The 26,780-nt window shown below is 49.4% G+C and overlaps 13 protein-coding genes and 1 pseudogene across 13 annotated transcripts, besides 2 other annotated features; all 14 read right to left on the reverse strand.

Moving 5' to 3' along the window:
* Positions 1–26,780: part of a sequence feature (sequence corresponds to BAC RPCI93-30M24) that runs on past both edges of the window.
* Tb927.2.4830 (hypothetical protein, conserved) lies at positions 1,077–2,087 on the reverse strand (the record flags this gene model as incomplete). Its single annotated transcript, XM_946570.1, has 1 exon — positions 1,077–2,087. The coding sequence occupies one exon, from the start codon at positions 2,085–2,087 to the stop codon at positions 1,077–1,079; it is 1,011 nt and encodes a 336-aa protein (XP_951663.1).
* Tb927.2.4840 (hypothetical protein, conserved) lies at positions 2,668–3,108 on the reverse strand (the record flags this gene model as incomplete). Its single annotated transcript, XM_946571.1, has 1 exon — positions 2,668–3,108. One exon carries the CDS (start codon positions 3,106–3,108, stop codon positions 2,668–2,670), a length of 441 nt encoding a protein of 146 aa, XP_951664.1.
* Tb927.2.4850 (hypothetical protein, conserved) lies at positions 4,173–4,931 on the reverse strand (the record flags this gene model as incomplete). The annotated part of the gene is made up of 1 exon (XM_946572.1): positions 4,173–4,931. The coding sequence occupies one exon, from the start codon at positions 4,929–4,931 to the stop codon at positions 4,173–4,175; it is 759 nt and encodes a 252-aa protein (XP_951665.1).
* Positions 5,452–6,360, reverse strand: Tb927.2.4870 (dual specificity protein phosphatase, putative; the record flags this gene model as incomplete). Its single annotated transcript, XM_946573.1, has 1 exon — positions 5,452–6,360. The coding sequence occupies one exon, from the start codon at positions 6,358–6,360 to the stop codon at positions 5,452–5,454; it is 909 nt and encodes a 302-aa protein (XP_951666.1).
* Tb927.2.4890 (ribosomal protein L11, putative) lies at positions 6,763–7,791 on the reverse strand (the record flags this gene model as incomplete). The annotated part of the gene is made up of 1 exon (XM_946574.1): positions 6,763–7,791. The coding sequence occupies one exon, from the start codon at positions 7,789–7,791 to the stop codon at positions 6,763–6,765; it is 1,029 nt and encodes a 342-aa protein (XP_951667.1).
* Positions 8,334–9,314, reverse strand: Tb927.2.4900 (hypothetical protein, conserved; the record flags this gene model as incomplete). The annotated part of the gene is made up of 1 exon (XM_946575.1): positions 8,334–9,314. One exon carries the CDS (start codon positions 9,312–9,314, stop codon positions 8,334–8,336), a length of 981 nt encoding a protein of 326 aa, XP_951668.1.
* Positions 9,827–10,003, reverse strand: Tb927.2.4910 (annotated as a pseudogene).
* Tb927.2.4920 (hypothetical protein, conserved) lies at positions 10,847–11,902 on the reverse strand (the record flags this gene model as incomplete). Its single annotated transcript, XM_946576.1, has 1 exon — positions 10,847–11,902. The coding sequence occupies one exon, from the start codon at positions 11,900–11,902 to the stop codon at positions 10,847–10,849; it is 1,056 nt and encodes a 351-aa protein (XP_951669.1).
* Tb927.2.4930 (esterase, putative) lies at positions 13,886–14,623 on the reverse strand (the record flags this gene model as incomplete). The annotated part of the gene is made up of 1 exon (XM_946577.1): positions 13,886–14,623. The coding sequence occupies one exon, from the start codon at positions 14,621–14,623 to the stop codon at positions 13,886–13,888; it is 738 nt and encodes a 245-aa protein (XP_951670.1).
* Positions 14,925–14,979: a microsatellite.
* Tb927.2.4950 (hypothetical protein, conserved) lies at positions 14,986–19,260 on the reverse strand (the record flags this gene model as incomplete). The annotated part of the gene is made up of 1 exon (XM_946578.1): positions 14,986–19,260. The coding sequence occupies one exon, from the start codon at positions 19,258–19,260 to the stop codon at positions 14,986–14,988; it is 4,275 nt and encodes a 1,424-aa protein (XP_951671.1).
* On the reverse strand, positions 19,504–19,776 carry Tb927.2.4960 (hypothetical protein, conserved; the record flags this gene model as incomplete). The annotated part of the gene is made up of 1 exon (XM_946579.1): positions 19,504–19,776. The coding sequence occupies one exon, from the start codon at positions 19,774–19,776 to the stop codon at positions 19,504–19,506; it is 273 nt and encodes a 90-aa protein (XP_951672.1).
* Tb927.2.4970 (hypothetical protein, conserved) lies at positions 20,042–21,769 on the reverse strand (the record flags this gene model as incomplete). The annotated part of the gene is made up of 1 exon (XM_946580.1): positions 20,042–21,769. One exon carries the CDS (start codon positions 21,767–21,769, stop codon positions 20,042–20,044), a length of 1,728 nt encoding a protein of 575 aa, XP_951673.1.
* Tb927.2.4980 (hypothetical protein, conserved) lies at positions 22,346–23,185 on the reverse strand (the record flags this gene model as incomplete). The annotated part of the gene is made up of 1 exon (XM_946581.1): positions 22,346–23,185. One exon carries the CDS (start codon positions 23,183–23,185, stop codon positions 22,346–22,348), a length of 840 nt encoding a protein of 279 aa, XP_951674.1.
* On the reverse strand, positions 23,586–26,183 carry Tb927.2.4990 (hypothetical protein, conserved; the record flags this gene model as incomplete). The annotated part of the gene is made up of 1 exon (XM_946582.1): positions 23,586–26,183. One exon carries the CDS (start codon positions 26,181–26,183, stop codon positions 23,586–23,588), a length of 2,598 nt encoding a protein of 865 aa, XP_951675.1.

Here is a 26,780-nt window from a genome sequence, read left to right on the forward strand (position 1 = left end):
CTGATTTTAACTTGCAGGGGACGCATCAAAGAGGGAAGCAGAGATAGATTAAAAACACACGGTAGAGAAGGTCCAATGGGGCAAAAACATTGTGCAATGGCAACAAAAACACCGGCAACATCACGCGAAGCGATGTCCGTTTGTGACTAGTAGGAGAGAACCCTTCGTCTTATCTCTTATCCGTCAAACACCCTGCATACACTAACAGAAATGACGATATATCATTCTGCTCTTCGTTGTTCCAGCACCAGATTTGAATTATAAATTACCACATCTCAAACATGTTAGCGTCTTCATCCATCTTTCTCAGTGGTTGCTGGTTCAAATAATCTGTGAGCCGGCGGGAACAGGCGGCCCATTAGCCATTACCAGTTTCTTTAACCGCTCATTCCCCTTCCCCCCTCAGAAAAGGAAAAAAAGAATCAGCACACTACCAACTGCATGATTACGATCTAAGTGACAAACCAGTGGTACACCAGCAACCAGAAACCTCTCCGGAAATGGCGGTACCACGTCCCGTATTGTGGAGGAAGAGAACGCTTAACTCAAAAAGGATGAAAGCAACCTCATTGAGTGGTAGCATTACTGTGTTAAAGGTAGAAACAAACGAAACCGAAAGAATCATTGTTCATGGAAAGGTTTACGACAATGACTAGGCATGTACGAGGCACACGCGCATATTGCATACAGTTGGCTTGCATACGGGTGTGATGGCTACAGTGCCTTTAAAAGAAAAAGAGAGTTAATGCACACGGTGCGATACCAGAACGTCACTTCCCCCTCTTATGGTTGGAATGTACCATTTCACTTTCCACCTTCGTCTAACGCCATGAGCAACGAGCTCCACCATCATAACTACTTCGTTTTCCCTCCCCTCCCCATAGGCACAACCTGCAAGACACCGTGACACATACACACCCGAGTCCCCAAAAAGCAACCTTCTTAGCGGCATTGCTACTGTCCAAGCACACACACTACGAACATTTTCCCGACCCCTCTATTTTCTGCTGATGTCACGCCCGCTTTCTCCAACGCAACACTGCAAAAATGCACACACGAATAGAGCTACGTGGCACTCAAGAAGCGCTACTGTGCTTGTACTTCTCACCAATGAAGTAAAACACCCCACGCGCCAACTCATCAGGCAGCTGCCGGAAGGCCAAATGGCACGGTATTTCCTTGATGTCCTTGTTGCGCCGCTTCGCATCCGCGAGGTACTCCTTCACAGGCAGTCCTGACTCATGTAAATCTTGAATAATCGCCTTGAGTGTACGCAGCGCATTGTCGTTCGATGGGTAGTCCTTCCCCGTATCCATATACTCAGCACGAATAAAGTCATCTACAAGGATGGCATTAGCATTGCAATTTCGGACGCTCAGCGGCCGGTTTTCAACGATAAGTGTGTCCTCCAGCGGGCGTTTCAACCATAAAATGTTCTTCTCGTAATAGTTGTCACCCGTAAACCAATCTCTGTTGCGGACGATACATTGCGACACCCGTATACCCGACGGGTCGATCACGTTCAGCACCTGTTGCATGTACCGTTCGCTGCATGCTGACCACAGCACAACCTCCGCATCTATGAACGAAAGATAATCCAACAACTCCGCCAAGTAGGGTCGTGGTACCAAACCAGCCTTCATGCGGAACGCCTTGTCCCCGTACGATACAATTGTCTCATCAACATCCAGTACGACGGTGAGCCGACTTCGATAGTTTTTTTTCTTCGGGCCTATAAGCCCTAATAATCTCTTCTGCTTCTCCTGCAACGACCACAACTTCGAGCCAGCCAACATAATTGCCACAAGGGTGGCCAACACGTAATAGCGAGCCCCACGATCATACATCATGCGTACCCAGTACTCTTTCATCCGCTTTGCACCATAGAAGCGATCGTCCGTGTAATCCTTCCACGCATTCTCCTTATTGGCATACATGTGAATAGGAGAGGCACTACGTGTAAAAATGTGTGCATCCGTATTTGTCCCTCCTTTTGTGCTGGTGCCCTGCGGGAAGGCCGACTGCCACTGACGACCCAATACGCCGGGCGCGCTGCGGGAAAGCCGGTGCAGACAGCGGCCATACATGGCTGTAGCCGGAGGTCGTTAGCAACTTTGTGTAGTGACAGAGTAGCCTCTCTTCACCGCCTTCCCTCCCTTCCTTTTTAGAGGGTGGTAAATCATCAGGCGGTAAATAATAATAATAAGAACGAATAAAAAAGTCAAGATACAGAATAACGTTTGTACGTGCTCACACGTGTGTGACAGGGAGGAAAAATGTATTCTCTATAATAATTTAACTACTCCAGAAGACGGACGACCCTTCAAAATCAGCCTCCGCGCACGCACGCTACCAACAACAAACTTTCGTGCAAATGATGCGGCGTGTACTTTAACACACAGACACACACCAACTTTTGGCGGCATTTGCAGGAAAGAAGGAAAACTAATGAACTTCACACATATATGCACAACAAAAGTGGAAATCAGCAGCTCAAACAACAGCCCCAATGCCCTCACTCAAGAGGACAAAGCACTTTTTCATTACCGCGGGGAAGTAAGCCCACCAGTTTGAAGGGTGCGGATCTGAATGAGTAATAAAGAATATATATATGTATATATAAGTAATGGATTGATATCGCTTGGCCTACCACTTTCTACAACCGCCTCAATCGACATGAACCCGACCAGTCTGACTCCTCCACCGCACCGCCAGGGCAAACGTGATAAAGTTGATCGCATACATTGAGCAGCAAACCACACATAAATCTTTCAAAATAAACACCAAAACAAATAGCAACACAACCGATAAGACACAGCTACACGCACTTAACCACAATAAGAGAAGAGAACACCTGCATGCCATCAACTCTATCATATAGAAAGCGATACCCAACAATGCGTTTGACACTTCCGGTAATCCAACCAGCCGGGAAATGGAGCGGTACTCGGAGGTGAAAACACGGGTGCATGAAAACATCCCGACATCGCAGTAGGCACGGTACGTATCACCATATCTTTGCGCCCTATTTGCTTGCAACTCCACGTAGTAAGCATAGCATGACAACAATAAGTTGGTCATGATGAGGAAAGGCGGAAGAAGTAGCATTGTGAAGTTTGTGCAGAATCAGTTACAGCAGCTCTATGCTCCGGCGAACCTTTCGTTTACTTTGTTCCGCTCACAACCTTTCGATTAATGTACAACTGCAAACGTTTCCTCACCACACCTTCTCCTTCGGTTTCAGTTTTCGTTCAGTTTAATGCCTTCAGTTTCTTATCGTGATACCACTTCACTTTTATGTGATTACAACACACACACAAGCATGCGAATGACACCGATAGAGCTTCGATCGCTTTAGAGATTACCTAAACCAACGAACAGTCAGATAAAATTGAGGGTGAAGGCGCTAAAAAAAAAAAAGAACGTAGCAAAGGAGATTTATGGCAACAACCACGTCACACAAGTAGGGTAACCAGAGAGAAAAAAAAGAACAAAGCACAGAGCAGGAAAGACGCAAAACGAATGGCAAAAAAAAAACATATTGTGACCAATGGTACTGAGGCAGACAACAATTATTAACGTTTAAAGGGAAGGAAAACGCTAACATATCCGTGCGACATTGACGCCACCCCCATGTTGTACAGCTCTCATGCGCGCATACCCTTCACTTGAATTCTTCACGGCAGGTTGTCACCACCTACACACACACATAGTCGCTTAGGAGCGTACGCATGACACCAGCTCTAAAAAAGAAAAACGCTTCCCACACATGTGAAAGTGCACAGAGGTACCGATCTCACGACGGCAAGAGGGCAGGACGCAAACAATCATCAGGATATTGGAAGGAGTACACAACAGCAACTGCAACGTCCCCTTAGCAGTGTAGTGGGAGAATGGATGGGAAGAAGCGGTATGCAAATAAACAGTAAAGACGTAAATAGAAAACAGGCGACATCCACACCGGTGACCGTGGCAGAGTTTCACGTTTTCTGTGGACGGCTTGACCGCCCCTTCGATTACCTCACTTCATTTTCCTTTATGTCACTACCGTCGGCATTTCCCTCCCCAGTGGTTACGGTATGGAAGCGCTCCATGAATTCTTCTACCCTACTTTTTGTCCATGCATTTCCCTGCGGGACAATGCCCTCATCACTACCACTGGGCGCACACGGTTATTCGCATTCCTCCTGCTTACAGTTAACTGCACGTAGGATGCGCTCACCGAGGAGTTCCTTGTCCAGCAGGCCATCTTCGCCTATGCAGCCCTCAAAACCGTAAATACGGTCGACTGCAACGTCGTTATGAAATAGCACGCAGCAAGGCAACGTTTTAATATGCAACCGCTCAACAAGAAAGGGTGATTTCTCTGCGTCGATCTTCACAAACTTCACGCTTAACATCATCCGCGAAAGTTCAAGCAGGCGGCTGTCCATTACACGGCATGTTTCAAAGTCCTTGTGATAGAAGTGCACGCAGACGTCATCACTCCCGCCCTTCTCTCGCACAACAATGCTAAAGAACTCATCTTGCGATATCTCACGGTATTGTCCATGTTGCTTCTGCCGCCACTCTGCCACCTTTGCGTGATGTTGCTGCATTTGGGCCATGCGTCGCTTGCGGAGCTCCTCCAACTCCCCATCATCGTCGCTGTCATTTCTGTCTTCTATGTGCGTCTGACCGCGTTCCTTTCGTTCTTTTTCCTTTTCTGCCGCTGGATCGTACGCGGGGAGTCCGACCTTGCCATTGTTGTTATTACCTTTATTCATCATGGCCTCCACCTGACGACGGTGTGTTGGTACCACGTCATTGAGGTCACGGTTGCGGATGTACTCTTTCGTGTTCATTTCCTCAATGGCGCTTGTCAGGTTCTGGTTCGCCTTGAGGTTTGAGGCCTCATTGACCACACCGCTGCTTTTTCCTGAGCCGAGCATAGCCTTCGCCGAAACCGAGATTTCAGTTGTAACTGCGGTCTAATGCTTCACAACGAGACTCCTTCTTGTTCCTTCTCGTCCTTGATCACGAAGGATTGCTTTCTTTCTTTCAAGACCCTCCTCACTTTTCACAATATTTCCTTATCTGCTGTAGCGGCGGTTATGTCACTCCCCTACAGTGAGTACGTGAGGCGTTGCAAATTCACCCCAAACCAGTTTGCACAAGCGGGCACAAAATAATGACAGCAGGAATAATGCAAAGGATAGGAAAAAAAAAATAATGCACACAGCAATAGCGCCCATCAGTCCGTCAGGGATATGAACTTAGCAGTAGAGGCCTAAGTCATAAATAAAAAAGAAAGTTCCCTCCCGATAACACCAACAGCGAAGGGAAACTAACACCGAAGTCTCGTAAACAAGGGAGAAAAATGAGTAGTGAATGAGAGCCACATAAAGCCCTGCTGTGGGGCGTAAGTTGTATTTTAAATCTTTTCTTAAAAAAATCTGCGCAACAAATTGGTCACGCAACACCCAAATCACGCTGGTATTTCTTCAACTGCTGCCGGAATCCCGCATTTGGGGAGGCAACAGGCCGTTTACGCTGGATAAGTGCGATTACACTGTCCGCTGGCATACGCAACTTTCTAATAAGATATGCGGCAGCAATTGTTGGAGCACGGGATATACCGGCCCCGCAATGTACAAGCACAGAGGAGCATTGCCCCACAATCGCTGACTCAATAAAGTTATACGTCTTCTCGAAAAAAATTGAAATGTTGTAATTAGGTGCATCCTGCGCAGGGACCGTCATGTATTTGAAATCATTGGGGAATCGTGGAAGTACATCAATACAACAAAGTATATGCGTCACTCCTCGCTGCTGCAGAAGAATTTTGTTTGACGCTGGGTGATAGGAACCAATAAATAAACCTGGCACAACCTCATGCATGCTCTGCACTTGGTACATGTTGCCCTGCAGGAAGAGCGGTTGTTCAGCACCAGGGGAGAGCGGAATTTTTGTACCACACTCCCATAGCGCATTCACTTCAGCAGCCCTATCCGCATAGGCCTCTAGCATAACATTCCGAAGATCTGAACGCGTGCTTTCTACTAAATCCAACTGCACAGGTACGTTAGTGACAGCCATACGATATCGCTCTAATGCCTGGTCGACAGTGGATGATAAAAGAGCATTAGAGGAATCCAATGCGCCCTTTTTCGCAGCCATTGAACGTTCTTCACCCACACTAATATTGCAACTAACAGATGGCACGGCTTCTGAAGAACTGTGTTGCGAAATAAAGCGTATAACCGCAAAAACCTTTTCAACATCAACCATCGAAACCCCGAATCCCTTTCCAAGCTCAGGAGACGTTCCGGACACCCCCGGTCGCTGGCGGTTCATTGCAGATGCACCCCGTCTCACCATACTTAAACTGATAAAAAAACAGCCTTAACTACAAAAGGGATATGCCTAAAAAAAACCTAAATAAAAGATTCAAATACAGCACAAAAATAAGGTTGACAACGAGCTTCCGGTGCACACACCAACCCGTAAACGAATAACAAAGCACATCAAAAACACAAAACTACCAAGACAATCGATAAGGTAACTGTATGCCACGCCAACCAGTTGCAGCGCAATGCTCATACTGGCAAACGTGGCACACGCTGCGCCAAGGCTCACAGTATCAACAGTGATGTAATCGACAGAGCGTTACCAAATACATCACCACGACAGGACATAGCACACTACGGAACCTGCAACATTACGATATAGCTGCAAAACAAAACAACAGGAAAAACAATTACTGTATATCCACAACACCGGTCACAGCTGCGCCCCATCACGCGTCCAGTACACCTCCCCACTCATTGCAGCCTCGTCCATCTGCTTCCGCTTCTCACCTTCAGGGAGTCGGTAATTCATAAAAACAATACGCATCTCCTCTGGCGTCATGTCCTTCACCCAACCTCGTGCATTCAAGTAACGTCGAGCAAGTTCCCGCTCCCTCAAATCACGATGATAAGGGCTCAGTGGGTGGCTCGCTCTCCACAGGGTATCCAGTAAACAGGGGTCACGCAAACCCTCCTCAATCTGTTCATCCGTCAGTGGTGACATATTGGGCCGGTGCAACCGCTCAATCAGTGGTGCCTCTTCAAGTTCACGCTGCCTCAACGTAGTATATTGTTCCATGTGTATACGCCTGTACCTTTCGCATTCCTCCGTGTACTGCTGCTCAGTCATATCTTTCACGGGGGAACTGTAAGGTGTATCTACGCCAATGAAACAAACACCCATCCGCCTGGCTTGCCCAACAACGCGTCGTACACGGGTCTCCAGTAACGGGTACTCTGGACGTCCCCAACACAACGGTTTCATTTTCGCTATTTCGTATGCCATCTCCAATGTCATCAGAGCACAGTAGTGCCCTCGCAGCGGCACAGGTCCCGTCTCCCGCCGCTTCTTCCGAAGTGCACGCAGAATGAACCACGCAGTAGGTGGCGGTTCAATTGTAAAAAGATACGATTTGTCAAAGTACACTTGGATGCGAACAATCAGCTCGACATCTTCCTTGAAGTGTGGCTTCGTCCGGTCATTGAACACCTTCGCAAAATCCATCGCCTTCAGCCCAAGTTTCGAAAACTCTTGTCCCACGGGAGGACCCGTCGCCGCCTTCCCAGCCTTAATAAAGAAACGCCAGTTGTGCAATACACGCTTCCCAGGAAATTCAGGTCGCCCAAATATATCCCTCGCCTTCTCAACCACCAAAGCTTCAGGCAGTCGGTTTGAACCAGGTTCTACACACACCGTCTTGGGCCGTGCCCTTAGTTGAAGGACGCCACACGCGCGGAGCATCAGTCAACTGTCACTAAATGGCTTACACACAATTACTAGTTGTAAGTCCTTATATACAGTTGCGTACCAGAAGAGAAGAGGGAAGAGATAGTAACAGCAAGCATCCAAAGAAATGGGCGAGACGGTATACAGGAAACATGTGTATGCATGTAGGCAGTAAGTAGAGCCCGTGCAGCAAGCAAAGGAAATGGTGAAACAGCACAATTACCGTATAGTGAAGAGAAGCTTCAGAAACACAAATACAACAAAATGTAAAGGGAAGGGAAGGAATAATACTGAGACCACACACACACGCACACAGAAAGAGAGAGAGAGAGAGACGTACAGACAAACAAGGAGAAAAAACTCCTCACGATGATTCACATTCCAACACGCGGCATACGACAGTTCCTACCGCAACCGCGTCGCGCCATATTAACGCACACACTCACTCCATAAATGAATCAAATGTTCAGCACCCGCATCGATCACATCCTAAGCAATGCATTACTCAGTGCATGGCCAAGGGGAGAGTGCACATCCCAACAAGCTATAATAGCATCCTACTCAATTATACCACACAGAAACGACAAGAATAACAGGATACAACAAACAGGAAACGGCACCTTGTACAGAAGGAACACACTCAATAGTGAGTACATCTCCCTCCCAGAATCAGGTGCAATAACATTCGTCATTCTGCTTGCCTCGCCGACAGCTGCTTCATACCCATTACTGCACCGACCGCTAGGAACAGTACCTGAAGCACAGTTAACAGGAGAATAAACCAATGGAGAAGCCGAAGCAGCAGTCTGATCCCCAGCACCCTTTGGGGAGTGACGGCTCCTCAACGCTGTCGAAGGTGGAGACACCTCTCCTCCAGCATTCCTTACAGCTGAACCTAACTGTGGCTGTGCTGCCGGAGCTTTCTCCACAGCCGCAGTCTCACAACCTTCCACAAGTCCTTCCACCTTTCCATGACTTCGCTTCATCACAAGGCTATCCGGAACACCCAACTCCCCATAAATACAGCGAAGTGCACACCGAACAGCATTCCGCTCCCTCGCCTGCACACGTCCACGTTGCTTCCAAAATGCAGCAGCGACGTCCGGACCGCTAGGGCCCTTTCTACTACAGTCACCTCCAAAGAAACCACTCACAGACTCATACGGTGCCATAACTTCCCTCGGCACCACACATATATCCACGAACACCTCATCCCTTGTGCCAGCGTCTGGCAACTCCACAGCTCCTTCCTCCACGCCACCACGCCTCGCTGCGAGACGACGGAGCCTACGGATGTCAAGCATAAACTTCACCCTCACACATTCACCAGCAAATATCAGTCCAACAGATGGTTGAACACCATAGCGATTGCGTACAGCACTGAGAACTTTGAACGCCACAACATTCTCACAAGGGTCCTCAGTACGTACAAGTAGACTACTTAACTCGATAATATTCTCAATACTGGCATCCGTCAGAGGAGAAGGAAAGTACAGGCACTCCTGTGAAAAACAAACAATGCCCCCACCACCCTTCATCGTGGATGAAAGATACGAAACACTAATTACTCACCCGTAAGAAAGGACAGATACGAAATAGAGAAGAAAAACATAAACACATTCCCGGGAAGTAATGACAGTCACAGATACAACAAGTATGAAAAAGAAGATATTACACCAATAATAAAATAGCAAAACACCAACCTCTAATACGGTCGAATAAATATAAACATATAACATGTCCGCTACGCAACAATTAAGCGAAACAAAAAACAATGAAAGGATAGAAAAAATACAGCGCAAACTTCGTTGGGTTGTCAAACAATTCAAAAACACAGATTATGTGGTTGCCCACAGCGCCAACAAATCATATAACCATGCCAAATAACGAGCTGAAAGCACTCCCCACTACGGTGTCATCCTCATGGTCATACCAATAAAGTAAAATACAGAGCAAAAAAATGATCATACATACCATTCGAACGTATCATAGTACAATGAAAGAGTGACAAACATTTATGCAGCCACGCAACTCAACATTACAACATATATATACAAACAGTATTAGGCATGGAGAAATACTCCTTCACATTAACAATCACGCGTCCATCATCACCATCAGCAGCAGTCACATGCAGCGAACACACGGCAGTTAGCAAATATAAAAGACCGCACAGGAGAGCAGCACGCGTAAAACCAAAATTCACCATACGGGTGTCCATGCTCATTGTCAGTGTTGCTTCCTTATGAGTTTATCAAATACACACATATGCGGGAAAGAGGGAAGAGCGTGTGAGTAAAGGGGAAATGCAACAGTGACAATAGAAAAAGGAGTTACACAAGATATCAAATAATCACACATACACTCGAGGATAATAAACAAGAAATATGAAAAGGATAACACAAATAATAATGGAAGAGAGCAGCCATATCACATATCCCAACAAATTGGTTAGTGAGACACAGGTACTCAAAACATTTATTATCATAATGGGCCAAGTATAACTCAGGGATTGAACACTATGGAACTCTCGTTTAATGTAACCTCATATAGATTGTTAAAATTATCAAGTGCTGCAAGTTACACGTATAGCAATACATCACACGTAACAGGGAGGACCTACAAGCCTCCCACATATACATGGAAGTAAAACATGAAATAACGCGAACTAAACATGACACCCACACACGAAATAAATAATCAACACTAACAACAACGAAACAATGGGACATCAAACAGTAAAGATGGTTCAATGGGTCACACACTAAAAGAACAATGATGTGGTCGGAGGGAAGTGATGCCACACATCGGAAGTCCCTCGCAGAGCCAACATGGTACAAGGAGACCGTTAATATTAGGAACATAAAAGTAATAATTATATAAGAGAGTATTGAGCACTACTGAAAGTAATAGTAGGAAGTGAAACAATACACGAAGCTAGAAATTGTGACGGTCCGTAACGTAGGATGAAAGCGGTACAGTATTCATTACTCCACTTGATCCTAAACATCACTCAACCACCACCCATGTGATACACGATGTGACGCTAATATTATTCACTGGTTCTCATTTAGCCATAATATTGCAGGGCTAAGGGAGGAGCATCAAAACCCTCTGGGGGAGCAAAAGGTGTTGGCTCCAGGACAAACAACGGTTCTCCAACAACTTCACGCAGCGTCATGGGAATGATCTCCTTTTTAACATTATAATCACAGAACCAACGTAAAAGGAAAAGCAGCAACACAATGAGGGAAACAACAGAAATTAGAGCTATGAGAATAATGTGCCAATTACTTCTCTCTTCCAATGACGCAGTTGTCACAGTAACTTCTTCATCCTTTGTCACAGTTGGTTCCGGTACTTCGCCTGAGGCAGGTGCAGCTGTAGTTGTTGTCGTCGTGCTGATAGAATCGTGGACCTCGCAAACAACAACGTAGTCTTGAGACTTTGTTTCAAAGTTCTGACTTGTCCATCGGATAGTCCCAGAAGCCTCCCTGCCATCGTACCAGGTAGTCACATCTTCGTGTTCATGGTACCATGAAAGGGTATACAACTGACCACTCTTGGGATATTCACTACCCCAAAAGGATGGGTAACCATTCATTGGGGCCGCAAAAGCGTATTTGACATATGAACCACGCCAGAACGCCACCCCGTGACCATCAGGCAAAGCCTTTGCAAACAATCCCTTATTCCAACGATACACACAATGACGTGAAGATGCCGCGTCTCCAGGCTTACAACGCTTATCAGCTTCAAATACCCTTGTACTGCTGTACACAGCATCTCCACCAAGGTAGCTGACGGCCTCAAACTCAAAAATTACACTCTTCATAGCATCCTGCAAACTTTGGTGTGCCGCCTCCGTTTGATCGGCAGGAAGCACAGCACCGTTGTCGACACAATATGCTTCAGCATTATCGTAACCAACAATGTACCGTTCGTGACGACTAAATGCAAAATTGTCCATAGAGAAATACTCCTTCACATTAACAATCACGCGTCCATCATCATCATCAGCAGCAGTCACATGCAGCGGACACACGGCAGTTAGCAATAATAAAATACCGCACAGGAGAGCAGCACGCGTAAAACCAAAATTCACCATACGGGTGTCCATGCTCATTGTCAGTGTTGTTTCCTTATGAGTCTATCAAATACACACATATGCGGGAAAGAGGGAAGAGCGTGTCAGTAAAGGGGAAATGCAACAGTGACAATAGAAAAAGGAGTTACACAAGATATCAAATAATCACACATACACTCGAGGATAATAAACAAGAAACATGAAAAAGGATAACACAAATAATAATGGAAGAGAGCAGCCATATCACATATCCCAACAAATTGGTTAGTGAGGCACAGGTACACGTCGTATTTGATACAATAGTGGAGAAACTAAAGCAGAAAGAATATACATTATTCAACTCTTGTTTGGTACAACCCTACTGTGCGAGGTCACCCGGAGCATTCGAGAGTGATGAAAACCAAATCCTCGCCTATTCATTATCCACGTTAGTTGAGGAGCGGAACCAACACCGACCGTCACTTCGCAAAGACGAAAAAAAATATGCAGATACAGCATAACATATCAGCTACATGCATGGTTTATGTACTGGAGCACAGCTGGACAGTCAGCGACATTTGTCACGTAATTGCGAAACATTGTCCGTTGTTTCGTGCTTGCTGAGAGACTCCTGTAAAGTACATACTCGTCAAAATAACCTTAAGGAAGAAAGAGAAGAAAACTAGTGGCAAGCCTTTACGACAGTAGTGAAGTTTTTGCACAAATCCTTCATCACGTGCAAAACTGTTGTAGTCATCATCTGTACACTAAATCATTGTGCGCGCCCCATTATTCATTGCTTACTATGTCGCTTTATTGCACTACGCTACGCTGTATAACCTCATCGTCTTGGAAGTAACGTGGGTCAGATGTGGACCGTTATGAAAAAGTCGTACAACCACCACACGTTGGAAGTGCCCGTGGCGAAGGCAGCGCCGTTGGAGAAGATCAACTTATCTTTTGTCCACGTTACGTGCAAACGCAGTTACATCCTTCGGAAACCTTCTGAAGAGCATTAAACCTTCGAAAGACGTTACGCATTTTATCTCGGTCGTGCCCATACTTACGGCTATGACTCCTCAAAGGATAAATTGAGTAATTATATATGAGTAATCACTCTTCATTTGTCAAAAAAAAAAAGATGAAAGGAAAGGAAAGGGGGCAAGTTTTAAGATATTGATGTTGTGTAACGGACATGAGTTGCCCTCCATTCCATTTGAAAAAAAAAACAAGATATTTCCTTTATGTTACACACTCTCTCACATTGTTGTGATTCAGCATTATGAAGCTTACTGCTGCCACTGCCGCTGCCACGCGTTGATAACAGCAACAGCGAGTAGACGGTTTCAGAGGCCACCCTCGCCATTTACCGTCCTTCTCGTTTACTTCTCTCCTTTACTAGTTTTGAGACTTCTTTTTTTTTTCTTTTTGCAGCTATCCCCGTGCCTTGTGTCCTTCGCGTTTGCACAACATAAAGGGGAACTTTGGAGGAGGGGGGGAGGCGATGCCTTTTTATAATGTCATGTGCTCTGTACGAAGCAGAGGAGGGGAGTTAAACAGCGTTGTGCTGCTGGCACGAGACGGGGGTTAGACATTTCCTCCAATGCGCATGTCAAAATACACGGGAGGGCTCAAGCAATGTGCAGCACTCACTTTACCAGGCAAACCACCTAAAAACAGTCTCTCCACCCCGAGTCAGCATCAAGAGCAGAGGATGGTTGGAGTTAGGATGAAAAAAAAAACTGAGAACGTGAACAAGTTAGCGAATGTAAAGTTGAGGGAATCAAGGTACTTTCGTTTTTACACACACACACATACCTACCTACTTGAGCACAGAGCTAAAAAAGAAAATGGGTAAACTATTTCCCACGCTACTCCACACCATTCTGTCTGACGGAGAGTCCTATGAAGGCAAGAAGCGCCACTCGCTAACCCAACCCATTTCTCCTTCTTTACGTGTATCGAAGTTTGTGGAATAAGAAGGAAACTCCTAAAACATACACAAACACACACACACGTATATATATATATACTTCACCACTCTCATTTCATCAACGTCATGAAGTCTGGAAGTTGAGTCGCCACATTTCCTGGAATGATTTGAGCTGAGTGGGGTGAACTCTCAATCGCGCTCATTAGGGCATCGAACACCAAAGCGCCTCCAGTCTCACTAAAGTGAAGACCATCAGAAAGGTAATCGCACCACGGCCCTTTGGCTACATTTGGCGACTCAGCGTCTTTTCCAAGAAAACGTTCGTACAGGTCAACGACATGAACGTCATTGTGCGCTTTTTTCTCCACGCATCCGACCTGCAAAACCGCATCGCGATAACTGAGGACCCTTTCAAGTGATCGGCCACAGGTGCTGGGGTCTGCCCCAAACTCCCGCTGCAGGCGTTTATGCCACTTTTCAACATTTATAGGTGGTGGCGTCATGAGAAAAATACCGCCGACAGGAGAAGCGTGTTTACGTACCAAGTCGATGATCGCCCTCAAGTTACTCTTGAATTCATGCAACGGTACGGCCTGACCACCGGTGGCACAGTCATTGGAACCCAACAACAATGTTATAAACAGCGGACGTGGGGCGTACGCGGGAAGTAAATGGTGCCGTGACTCATCATTCTTCAGTATGCTCAGAATCCAACGAGTGTTGTAACCACACAACCCACGGTTTATGACGTCTGCGCGGCGGACGTATACGTTGCTCAGTCGTGACGCCCACCCGCACTCAAAGCCCCACTCCGTGAGAGAATCACCCAACAAAAGAATGTGAGACATAGAAAATACGTCGGAGGGGAAAAGAGGTACAAAACTGTTGAATATAGGTGATGTCTGTTGCTAATGTTTCTTCTTTGATACTATTATTAATACTGGTGGATCGCGTAACGCAATCGCGCAGCAAAAATGAAAGGAGGGAAGAAGGGACATACACGACAAATACTCGGCACTATCTAACATACAATACAACCGCCACAACAATGTTGTTATTAACCCCAAATGCTCTCCCCCACTTGCCGCACACAAACACCCCATAATAACCGTAAGCGCCAACTCTGGTGAAGAATAAACCGAAAGCGTCCACACACACACACACACACACACACACACACACACACACACACATACACAGACACCTCCATTCATTCATGCAGCGGCAACAAACCTCCTGCTGCGGTTGTGCATTTAGAACCACCACTGTTAGCGGCGGAATTGGCTGTGGTGTGCCTTTTACACTTACAGATATCATTCATATTCGTCCCAACCACCTCTGTCACCACTCGGGACTCACGGGGCACCGCTTTCCGATGTAGACAAGCAGGGCAAACAACATCGTTCACAATCCACTGACGCGGCAATTTCATGTATCGAAGGTACGCCCAACGCGTCTCACGATAAATGTGAGCCTTTTGCATAGGTCGCACGAGCTCGCACAACTGTGAGAGTACCTCAAAACCTAGTTCGTCATAGTCGGTCGTGAGATTCATAAGATCGACCAAATCCAGCGCAATAGCTACCCAGGGCCTCTTGTGTGCCCACGAAACCACCGGCACGCCGTCAACAACGTTATTGGGCTTTCCTTCCAACGCCAACAAGCAAGCCAACTGAATAATCTCCGCCACGCTCCTTACGGCACTGTGCACTGTGCCATCCTCCAACACTGGCACCCGTGGGCGTATGCCGCACCTCAAACCTCGAGAAAGGTCACATCCACGCCAGGGCAACGCTGCCTCCTCTGCGCGCTGTAGTGCAGCGACTGCGGAACGAAGTAACTTCAAAGCGGTCGAAGGGGAGAGCTCACCATGCGCCGCGCGACGGACCGCGTTGAGAACTATCTTAAGCCTCAAACGGTGAACTATCTCTTGCTCCGCCGGCCACACACTGGAAGGCAAAGACCGTCGTTGGTTGCAGTGGTTACATGCAGGACAGACACCGGCTAGATTTTCCAAATGCAAAAACGTCCCACATGAAGCGCAAGGGGATGGCCCTAAGGGCAGCGGAAAAAGTAGTGCAGTGGGTAAGCAAACCTCAGCACCACCCGGTGAGACACCGTCGCCGTCTCCCGCAGGGTGGTTCCCGCTGCCGCTAATGTCTTCAACTTCCTTGACTGTGTGATGTAGGTCACTCGCAACCGCAGCCCCGCCAACCTTCTGTTCAGCAGCGCTGGGATGCATGTCAGTGCACGAACGTATTTCTCGGTACCGAAGAGGATTTGTATAATAAGTAGCGACAGCAACGGCATCGTGAGCAGCACCACAGTGCAGGCACGCTAACAGTCCCTCACCACTACCTTTTCGCAAATTGACGCCTAAACAGTTGTTTTTCAGGCAAACCCAAAGCGTGCAAGCGGTATGTGGGCGAGGAGCATGGCACGTTGGACAAGCCACAGCCTCCTTACCATCGTAGAGGCTACCGCAATGTGGACACGAAGTGTATGCCGGCTCCACCCCACCCTCAGTAAAATCAATGTCACGTCGGCCTGGATCCCTCTCTGTAGGCTCGAGCACATCCTCGCAGCTACGACAGACAACACTCCACGCAGGGCATGTTGCTCCACAGCGAGTGCATTGTCGGGTGGCCCACGGTGTGTCAAGGCGAGTAAATGACGCAGATTTGGTGGCGCCACAGCCGTGACAATGAGTAAGTAGCCATGGGCAAGCCGTATGGCACTCCACACAACGCCACAATGTCTTTGGAGGACCCGAAGCGGCAGCTGTACACAATGTCCCGCAAAGGGAACACCAAGGACGGAGCATCCCAAGAGGATTGTGCCGTCCGCAAACCCTGCAGTCGAATGCAGTTCGCGCCATGGCCTCTTCCATCGTTGGCTGAGGGGATGCACACCGTGCGCAGTAGAATAAATGTTGCGGTTCGTTTGTGTGGCTGCATCGACCACAGCGCCAGCGTCGTAGTGGAAAGATGGTGCAACCATCAAGAGGAAGCGCGTCACATCCAACACCCGCTCCCCGTTCCAATGTTTCCGCTCCACATACAAGACAAATAGGGAAGTTACTGGGAGAAAATCCCCCACAGCCGCGGCATTGAATGACTGCTAGCTCCAGCGTACCACAGTATTGACACGTGCTGGCACCCCTCCTGTTCCATCGAGTGCATGACCGGCACCTCCACGGCTGTCGCTGCCGCCCAACGTACCGTCGAAATTCTAAAGCACTCTGCACAGCTTTCAGCACCTTGTCCGTGTGCTCACCCATTTCTGTGGTCGTGACACGGTGGTTCAACGACTCCAATGACGCGAGTGGCATTTCGTGCAGTGGGCTTAGGTGAGTAACGGGGCATCGAGGCGCGCCCACCACGTCGAGGAGTACAACGCTTATTCCTTCAACGAAACCCAAACTAAGGAAGTGCTGAAGGGCCATACGACGCGCACCCAACCCAGGGTGCGCGCGATCCAACAGAGACAAGAGGCAGAAGTGGTCGGATGTAGCTTCCCCGGAACGGCATTCACCAAGAAGACGCACGTACAATTCTACAACCTTCGAAAGGAGTCCATCCCTTCGGTAAGTTTCCACTGATGTGTGGCGGTGCAGCAATGCGTGAAGCAGCTGCAGGCATTCATAAGGCGTAGCATATCCCAAATGACTGTCGTTCGCACCAGCACACCCATGGGCAACTGCAGAAAAGGCGACTGCCGGAGGTATAGGAAATTTCCATGCTCGCGTCAGGTCGTACAAGCGGAACATACCCACCAAAGCCTCCTCAAATCCTGATTCACTGCAGTACCGCCTAGATGCCCCCTCCACAGCTTCCAACATCAAATCACGGATGTAGTGAGGGAGGCCGGCAGCAAAGTGCCGCCTCGCACCCAGTAAAAAATGTGTGAAAACCTCCACAGCCTCAGAATACCTCCCCAACAACACGAGTGCTTTGCCGCCCTCCCACGAACCACCCAATGATGGACAGTCGTGTAGATGCCTCTCAATGATTTCATAGGCGCCACAGCGTAGAAATAACTTGAAGGAAATGCGAATAGCCTCCCTTAGGCGCCGATCAACCACTGCCCGCGCCCCGCGGTGGAGACCGATGGCATCACGGTCACAGCCGACGGCGGGCGCGCTCCGCTCCAGGGCGTTAAGGTGGGCAACACAACGCGACAGGAGAGAGGATGTTTTCTCTTTCGCATACGCGTTAACGTCTGGGGCGGTCTCACCAACGTGTCCAACTGTCATGAGAGTGTAGGCGTCAAGCAACAACACTTCTCTGTACACCAAGGGCCCAAATCGCCCTGCTGCGGCAGAGACAAGCGGAGATTCCAGGCCAGCGACGTCATCCCCCCGCACGGAAGCGTGAGAAGCAGATACCAGGGCACTGTGAAGAAGTAAAATTGGTAGTACGCGGCCGTGGCGACGGAATGAACAAATGGTACGGCGAAGCGACTGCAACGCGCCGACCTTCGTGCGAGTTCCTACGTCCGTACGGGCAAGCACAAAGTGCGCGTAACGCACCATCTCAAAAAGAAGCAAGCGCCAAAAAGGGGAAAAGCGCTCTGCCTCCGAAGGAATACAGGAAATTGGTAAAATATTTTGTAACGATAAAAGCAGTCTCTCTTCTCTCTCGTTCTCACCAAACAGGCACCCATCCAATGCATCCAGCTCTGAGCCGTCATTCGGGAATTGGAAAAGATAACCAGTTGGGGCCCGGCACACTTCCACCGTTGCGGACTCTAGCAACTCGGTATTTTCAACGTCAGGGCTCACCGCGCACCGCCACAACAACCACAGCACCCCTCCGTGTGCACCACGTTTCACCAACAGCTGCATGCTCTTCCGCAAAGGACCTCCAGTGGTGTCCTCAGCTGCAGCAGCACAGGCAAGTGGCAAAAGAAGGTGCACACTCAAAATATTATCTTGCCGCAACCAGTATGTAAAAATTGTTGTTGCACAATCCCACGTTTCTTGCACTGTCCAGAAGAACTCGTACTTCTTTTCACTCCGTTCCGCATGCCAACCGCGGCCTAACCGGCATCCACCAACCATGTCCCTCACGAACAGAGCATACTCCCTTTGCACGCCACAGAGAAGCCGCCAGGATCCCCCCTCCTCTGAAGTAGCGGTGGCTTTATGACGAGTATTTTCCTCACCACCCGGAACCAAAGGAAATGGGGGAGGAGTGTCTAAAAGACCCGCCACAGCGCTTGCGCCCAGCCCTGTCGCGACTATAATGTCACACAATATTCCCTCGCGTATAAGCGAACGCAGCGGCAGGGAGTTGTACAAAAAGAAAGAAACCGACAGTGCTGCGTCCGACCGACCCTTCGTCACGTGAAACAACTCGCTGAACAAGTGCGACTTCAGGGAGGGTTTGCTACCCTCAGGGTTAAAGGCGATGCCATACTCTACCGGCACAACACAACGCGCGTGCGCAACAGCACTCTGCCGGATAAAAGGTGGCTTCAGCATCCATCAGTCACTCTTCCTCTTCCTCCTCCTCCCACGGCACAGAAATTAACAGCTGCAACAAGGTAACAAAAAAGCAAAAAAAAGGAAATGAACGATACCACCACAGAAAAAAGGCGGAGGCGGGAATTATAGTGAGCTCTCCGCCAGCGAACAACAGCCGTGGAATATGTGCTTAGGTGCAAACAAGTGAGCCACAAAACGGGCAGCAAAACTGTCACAAACAGCGAGAACGCCTGGTAAACATCACACCTCGGTGCCCCGTCCAAACGCGCTCCGGTGCAGCGCATCTACAATATCATGTACGTAAGCGGCCCTGTTGTTCGTAACGCGCAGTCGTTCTACAGGCTCAAAGTACGGCACCAGTATCTCCTGTCTAAGAAGTTGTAGTGTGCGCTGCAGAACTTCCACCCGTGTCTCTGAAGGAAGCTGACGAGAAACACCATCCGTTGTCATCGCGCCTACAGCGGCGGTGCGGGCTGCGGAAGATGCTGTCTCGCTTGTATTCATAAAGTCCATCAACTTCACGACGACGAAAGGCACGGCGGCCCTAGACTAGTGTTGAGCATTATGGAAAAGAAAAGGGTTACGGCAAAATCCGTGCATAGGGACAGAAGGGGGAAATGGGCGCAAAGAAACAAGATAAACCGAGCAAACATGTTGCAACCACTTTGTGATGGGATGTTACGTGTACCATCTTCGAATAGGCCAGGAACGGCATTCGTTTCCACTAGTGGGGGCCGAGTCCCCTTAAAGCAACTTTACTCCGTTATCGTGCGCGCTGTCACACTCCTTGATCATTTGGAGACGCTACTGCAGAACCTGTTGGACTTGGGGGACGGAAAAGCAAACCCTGCAAAATATCACCCAGCAATTTTATGCCGTCCACTGTCCTAGCGGCTTCCTCGGCACGGGTAGCGATGACATCCTGTCCAGCCTCCCTTGCTACTGAGGCCACATCTAAGAGAAGTAAGAGCACAGCCGCATCCATAATCGACCGGTCGGCTAGCCGACAGCAATGCAACGGCAATCGTACGTCACTACCCGTCCCACTTCCAGGAGAGCACACCACCTCAGGTGACAGAACAGGCCGTCGCAGTACGTAGCTGCGCCCACCACACACTAAGAGCGGATGTGGGAGAGTACAACCGTAAAGAGTGGACAACGCAACCACGAGATGCGCCGCGCAACCAAGAGAGAGACCCCATTCCTGCAGCAACTCGGTTGACACCCCCTCTGACTGGTTGAGTGTTGGCAAGCGGAACCCGCATATACTATACCCAGTGCCGGCCGCCGTGGTGTGGAGAGAGTTACCAGCGCAGCGGATGGGGAACAGCTCCCGCAACTCCACCACCCTGTAGTACCTCGCCCGCCCAAGCTGTGTGCGAAGGGAGGCATGTTTTCGCTCCTGCTCCTGCACCGTGCTGATGGACAGTTCCTGTTCCATCCTTTCCTGATCCAACTTTTGCTCTACCGTTTCCAGTTGCGTGTATAGTGACAGTGCGGCCCTCCGTTCATCCGCATATTCTCTACGCAGCTTCTCCAAGGACAGAAGTTCATATCGCTGCCTCTCGCGGGCACTCTCCAAGCGCGCCTTCAGCACGGCATGCTGCGCCCCCACCACCGCACCCTCTCCTCCCAAATAGCCGTACTTATCAGCCTTGTCCATGAGTGCCTTCTGCAATTTAGCCCTTGCTGAGCCGAATTCGTTCAAATAGACCCACGCCAAAGTGCCTGTCGAACAGGCCTTCAGGTCTCCGACCGACATATTCTTCAAACTGTCAATACGTCGCAGCAGCGCGCCGTTGCGGGTCTCGTTATGAGATGAGGTCACCGAGCCACCAGCTCCCCATGCAGTTGGCGCCGCCATTTTGAACAGTGATATTTGTGCTTCCGCAGAGTCCTCCCGCTCCGCACACATGCCTTGGTGTAGCGGAAAGAAAACACCATCGCTACACCGCAGTAACAAGACAAAAGAATGCAACCCATTGTCCACATGACAGGGCAGTTGCGGTAACTCATCCGCGGCTGTCATGCTCGGTGCTACAAACTGTACATGGGACGTCTCCACCAACATCTCGTACAGAAGCAAATCCGTATCAGGTGCCGGTCGTGGATCTTTCAGATGTGTTGTGCAGGAGTACAGAGAAAAGATAAACTTCGTCAGACTTGCGAATTGCATCCGCACCGATTCCGGAATATGCTGCCACACCGGATGCTGAGTATCACACTGAACCTCACTCATGTAAATGCAGCGACCCCCATCGGTGGAAGCCCTCTCAGCGACACCCGCATCAACAGCGGCCTCTGAACCTCTTTGGTTTGTGGTCTTCGGAGCAGAACTAATAACAAAATAAGATGATATACATCGCCGATCATTCTCCTGGGCTTCTTTGCTTTCGCCATGTGCCCCCGGTTCATCTCCGGCGTTTTTTAGCGGTAGGTTGCGGGCGTAGATATGCAATATGTGCCGAAAACAGCGAAGCTCAGGTGGAACCACCGAACACGTCATGATGTTCAGTGGTACAGAGCAGGCAACACAAACTACGAAAACAAACAAGAGATAACTGTCCAGTTTGTCCCCCACTTACACGCCTCCCTGAGTGGGACAATGTGCCCCCTCCCTCCTTACTTCTGCCTTAGTTTTGCTTCTCCCCTTAATTACGTTTTCGGCCCTCGTACTATCCCTACGAGGGGAAGACGAATAGCTAAAATATATAAAAGTGAAAAGAAAATTATACAAATGAGTCACGGAAAGCCATGCAAACAAAGAGGATGGCGTGACCGAGCACTGAGCAACAGGGTGCAACAACAAGAAGCGAACATAAGCAGAAGATGAATACGGTGAGTGATCTGGTGAGGCGAGAGAAGGAGACACAAAAGCGGAAGAGGTGGTACGTTCATAAACATCACATGAACAGTACCCCTTTGCCATTCAGTCCCCACTCAGCGTCACCGTCACTGCCGTCGATATATTTCCGCACTTATCTCTCTTATTGGTTCCCGCTACTAGCTCCCAGCTTTTATCCCCACCTTCGTTACTTCTCAACAAGGTCCTTCACACTCAAACCCTCGCCGAACTTGTCCCTTAACGATTGCCGGTGGCTGCTGCACGCGAGAATCCTTCACAAAGGCGGGAGCACATGACATGTGCTGTCATCGGGTAGGCGCTGAGACAAACCTGCTGCGTGACATAATCCACCCCATCGAGACTTCCATCCTCAGAGCAACAAATGCAGAAAAAGCCCGCGACTCCCTTCAAGCCACCCTGCAGCTTGTCATCCACGGGGTTTTCCAGAGCTGCGCGAGCCAACTGCGTGGGGGTGCGAACAGGCGCACTATGGGCGTTGGTAAGTCCAATTACTTCTGCGCCATACGGAAGAACTGGGGCAAGCGAGCCAGGGAGTACTTGAAGCAAAACTTCGCCATCTTGCGACCGGACTACACCATCGCGTAATAGCGCCGCCACGAGACCCTTGAACCTGCGAAGCGTACGTGGTGGACGCAGTGAAGGGGAAACCTCAACAGTGCGGCCTCCACGGGAAAATAGGTTGATGAACACGCGTAACTGGCGTTGCTCTTGGGCAAGGCCAGAGTCAAACAGAGCGAGAAGACATTGATGAACGATATCTGGTCGCACGTCGCGCAGTGAAGCATTCGCAATGGTAGTTGACCCCGCGCGATCGTACGCGTCCACAACGCCCTCGCGCCCAAGCAGTAGTCCAGCTTTTTCGAGTATAACAACGACGGAGGGGCAACTAACAGCGGAAGCTCCCGATCCTCTTGTGGATAGTCCACGGCACAAAGGACGGTACAAACTGCTAACTGGAGAAGCGTTGTCCTCAACTCGCTTTCGTTTCGCCCCTACATGCATCCTAGAACTGAACTGTTGGCCACGTCGATTCAAAAGCGTGTGCGAGGGGGGCATACGGCTTCAGGACTCTTACTCGTACTCGTACTGGCTCCAGGTGCACAAAAACAAAGAACACGGCACGGGGGAAACAGGTGTACTTAACAGTTAGTTAAGTAAAACAAAGACAGTACAAGGGGGAAAAGCACACAATGTTCGCGTTGTAACACTTCATCGCACAATGCAATAAAGCACATGATACAAGAGAAAGCCAGGTCAAACACGTGGCAAGAGCGAAGCAAACAAAAAAAAAACACCACCGCATTGGCTCTTCGAATCTACGAAACGCAACATTTGACAGTACTTAGAGCCGCCAATCATATCACGTCACTCTCATGACTTGTGCATTTGCGCCCGCTCGATCCCCCACCTCTTGCGCCCGCCATTTTCCCCCACTCGCTCACTCAGTAAAGGAATATCAAAACGGTCCGGAGGGCCCCTCTGACGAGACAAATCTCCCCTGTCCGTTGCTCTTGATATCGGGGCGGAGCATCACAGCAGCAGCTGCAACAAGTTGCTCCACACGGGTCAATGTCTCTGTTTCCTCTCGCGTCAACGAACGGCCAACTGACTCCTGCGACTCCAAAAACAACCGAAGAGTCTCCTCACACTTCTGCAGTGGAAGAAGAAGTCTGCCGGGGGTACTCTGCGAAGAACAGTGGGAAGAATCACTTGACGCATCCACAGTGAGCTGCGATCCCTGTGAACCCCCTTTGATTGCCTTTGTTTCTGAAGTTGGAACCCGACCCAAGTGGGGAAAAAGCATTTGCCAGACGGTAACTTGTGGCGCCAATAAGGCCTCGCATGAGTGCATGGTCACGTCGCCACCAGTAGTAAGCCCCTTCCCTTCCAGAATCTGACGGAGTGCCGTAGCGACAGAGCCCCCAGGACACAACTCCGCCACCGGTACCGAGGTTTCGCGCTGCGCAAAAAGGTACAAACACACCGCCGCGTGGTAGCGCAAGATCCCCTCCACACACTGAGACCTGTCGGCTGGCTCTCCGCTGAGCCTACTACCATGTAAGTCGCTTCCGGATTCCAAGGGTTTGAAGCTTATCTGCACCAGGCGGTGCAACAGTGTGCTATAGGCTGAATCACCACACTGTAAAAGTCCTGCAACAGCAACAATCTCCGCAGCTACAAATCGTGCACACACGCGAACATCATCCGACGAGTCAGCTGAGTTGTAAAGCGCCTCAATAGCACGCGTGGCAACAGAGAACAAGGGCACCACGTTGATGCTACGTGAACCGCTCGTGTGGTTGCACTGCCGCAAAATTTCAACAAGCTTTCCTGGGACCGATGTTAGAACCATGCACAGACGTTGTTTCTGATCCCCTTCATTGTGTGAAAAAGCGGATTGAAGCTCGTCATGGAGAGCCGAAACAGCCGTTCCCGGTGGAGTCGCTGACACCGCTGCACCCGCTGCGCGCTCATTACCGCTGAGCACCAGCATCTCCTCCCACCACCACTGATACACACGCGACTGGTGGTACAGTATGCTTACCATGCGATGAAACGTCGGACCTTCCGGAGGCACGGATCCAACCGTAGAGTCGTTCCTTGTGCCAGTGAGCACCTCAGGCGGGACTCGCAACAGGCGGCATATCTCCGCTGTAAGGACGGCTAGTAGATTGAGAAATCTGCGCAGAGTCTCCACTTTATCATGCTGCAGAGTATGTGATCTGCGCAGAGCACATAGCTGTCCCTCGCCTAGGAGCAGCAGCTCTTCCCCCAAGGTTCGACGCAAAGCGCCAGGAAGAGCGTGTAGCGCCGCCTCCCACACCAACAGCACCCGAGCGGCGCTAGTATCGTTTGGTACAAGAAGCGCGGCAAGCAAAATACTGAAAACCCGAAAGCGCTGTAGCACACCGCACATGAAGCCACTCCCATTCTTTTCGAGGTTTCCGTCCTGCTGATCCAACTGCACGCTCCTTCGAACGGTACTACGCAGCAGCAACATGAGCTGTGCCCCAAGGTCAAGCTCCTGTGACGACTCCATCGCTTCCACCTCATGCCCCCGACCTGCGTAGTACACCTCCCGTGGGAGCTCCTTTGCGAGCTGTGAGACGCGTTTGTGCAGTGCACATGCCCCACTATCTTGCTCAACAAGGACAACTGTCATGTCTGGTAGCCACAAGAGCGAAACCTCCAACAACCGCTCTAGAGAAGCTGGCTTCTCCAACAACGGCACCATCGAACGCGCCATCGCCAACATGGCCGTCATTGCTGCCACCGCCGTTATAGAATCAACGTCCACCTCATCTCCCAACGATGTCGCTACCTCCGAAGGAGCAGTTCTCAGACACTTCACAAGCAACGGCGACCAGCCCCCATCCTCCCCAACCTGCTGTTCACCCAGTGTTCCCCCTAAAGCTCCGAGTGTGCCAAGCAGCCGCACCCCAACTTGTTTCTGCAGTTGTTGCGCAGCCTCCCCATTCTCGGTAGTAACAAGTGTGAAGACGGTCGTGATATGAAGATCCAATATCGAGTTAACAAATGCTTCATCCCGCACCGCAAACGACGGATGCTTCCTCACGGTCGAAACAAGGTATGAGGCCACGAAGGTTGTGAGTTTAATTTGTTTCGGATCAGACCAGTCGTGCGAAAAAATGTGGTGCTGTAGTTGCGAGAGCATGAAGTGTAGAATTTTGCAGTAAAGGCCCGCGGTAACATCTTTCAGGGCGGCAACTGAAAGCAGGAGTTTCCATGCAGTGTTCAGTAGCGACATGCTGTGGGAACCGCCAACAGAGTTACACAACTGCAGCAGTTCCGGAACAGCTTGCTTATGATGCAAAAGGACTGCGTTTTCATCGAGAGTCCGTATAGAGTCCGCCTTCCCGGATGACAAAGCCGTCCGGAGGGCGTTAAGTGTGCCTTCCTCACTACCATGTTCCTGTGTCATGAAAACAATCCTTATTGTTGATGAAGGTATGTATATATTTCTACGTAGACGCGTACGCAAGAATGTCCTTCTGCCCAAAACTCCCCTAGTAAATGCACAAAACGCACACATGTGTACAAACCCAGTAATTACAGCAAGGGGAAAAGGTAAGCGATTCAACGAGCGGAAGATAGTTCATACAGAATCATCGTGCTTGTACCTCATCGGCCAAGCACCGGGAGTTGCATAAATCGCAACAAACAGTCACACAGCGCTGTAGGGAAGGCGTGGGGGGGAGGGTAAGGAGCTTTCTAAAAAATTAAAACAGAAACGAGATGAGGCTCCACTTCCGGTCGGCCATCACAATTCATCGGCTACTATGATTTTGCAGCTGTCTATAGTTTCGTGCCCCGAATGGAGGGACATGGTCATGCGTCCAAAACATTAAGAAAGGTATAACTAGATAACGATCAACACCACGCCCTTATGTACAAAGAACATATCTATGGTGACGGCTTTCAAAAAAGCACTCCGTGTATTAACACGAACCACTCTTTTCCGCCGACTCCAGAGGTGGGCACCACCCGTTTTCGTTTTGTTGCTTCTATCCCCTTGTAACGAACTGGCGTTCACATGCAAGTCCTTTTTGCATCTATCTACTCTATTCGTTTAGCAGCGTGCTGACGGCTGTACGAACATATAAACAGACCGAAATGACGATAACAACAG

Source organism: Trypanosoma brucei, chromosome 2 (assembly GCF_000002445.2).
Source record: "Trypanosoma brucei brucei TREU927 chromosome 2, complete sequence".
In the NCBI taxonomy this organism is placed as follows: Eukaryota; Euglenozoa; class Kinetoplastea; order Trypanosomatida; family Trypanosomatidae; genus Trypanosoma; species Trypanosoma brucei.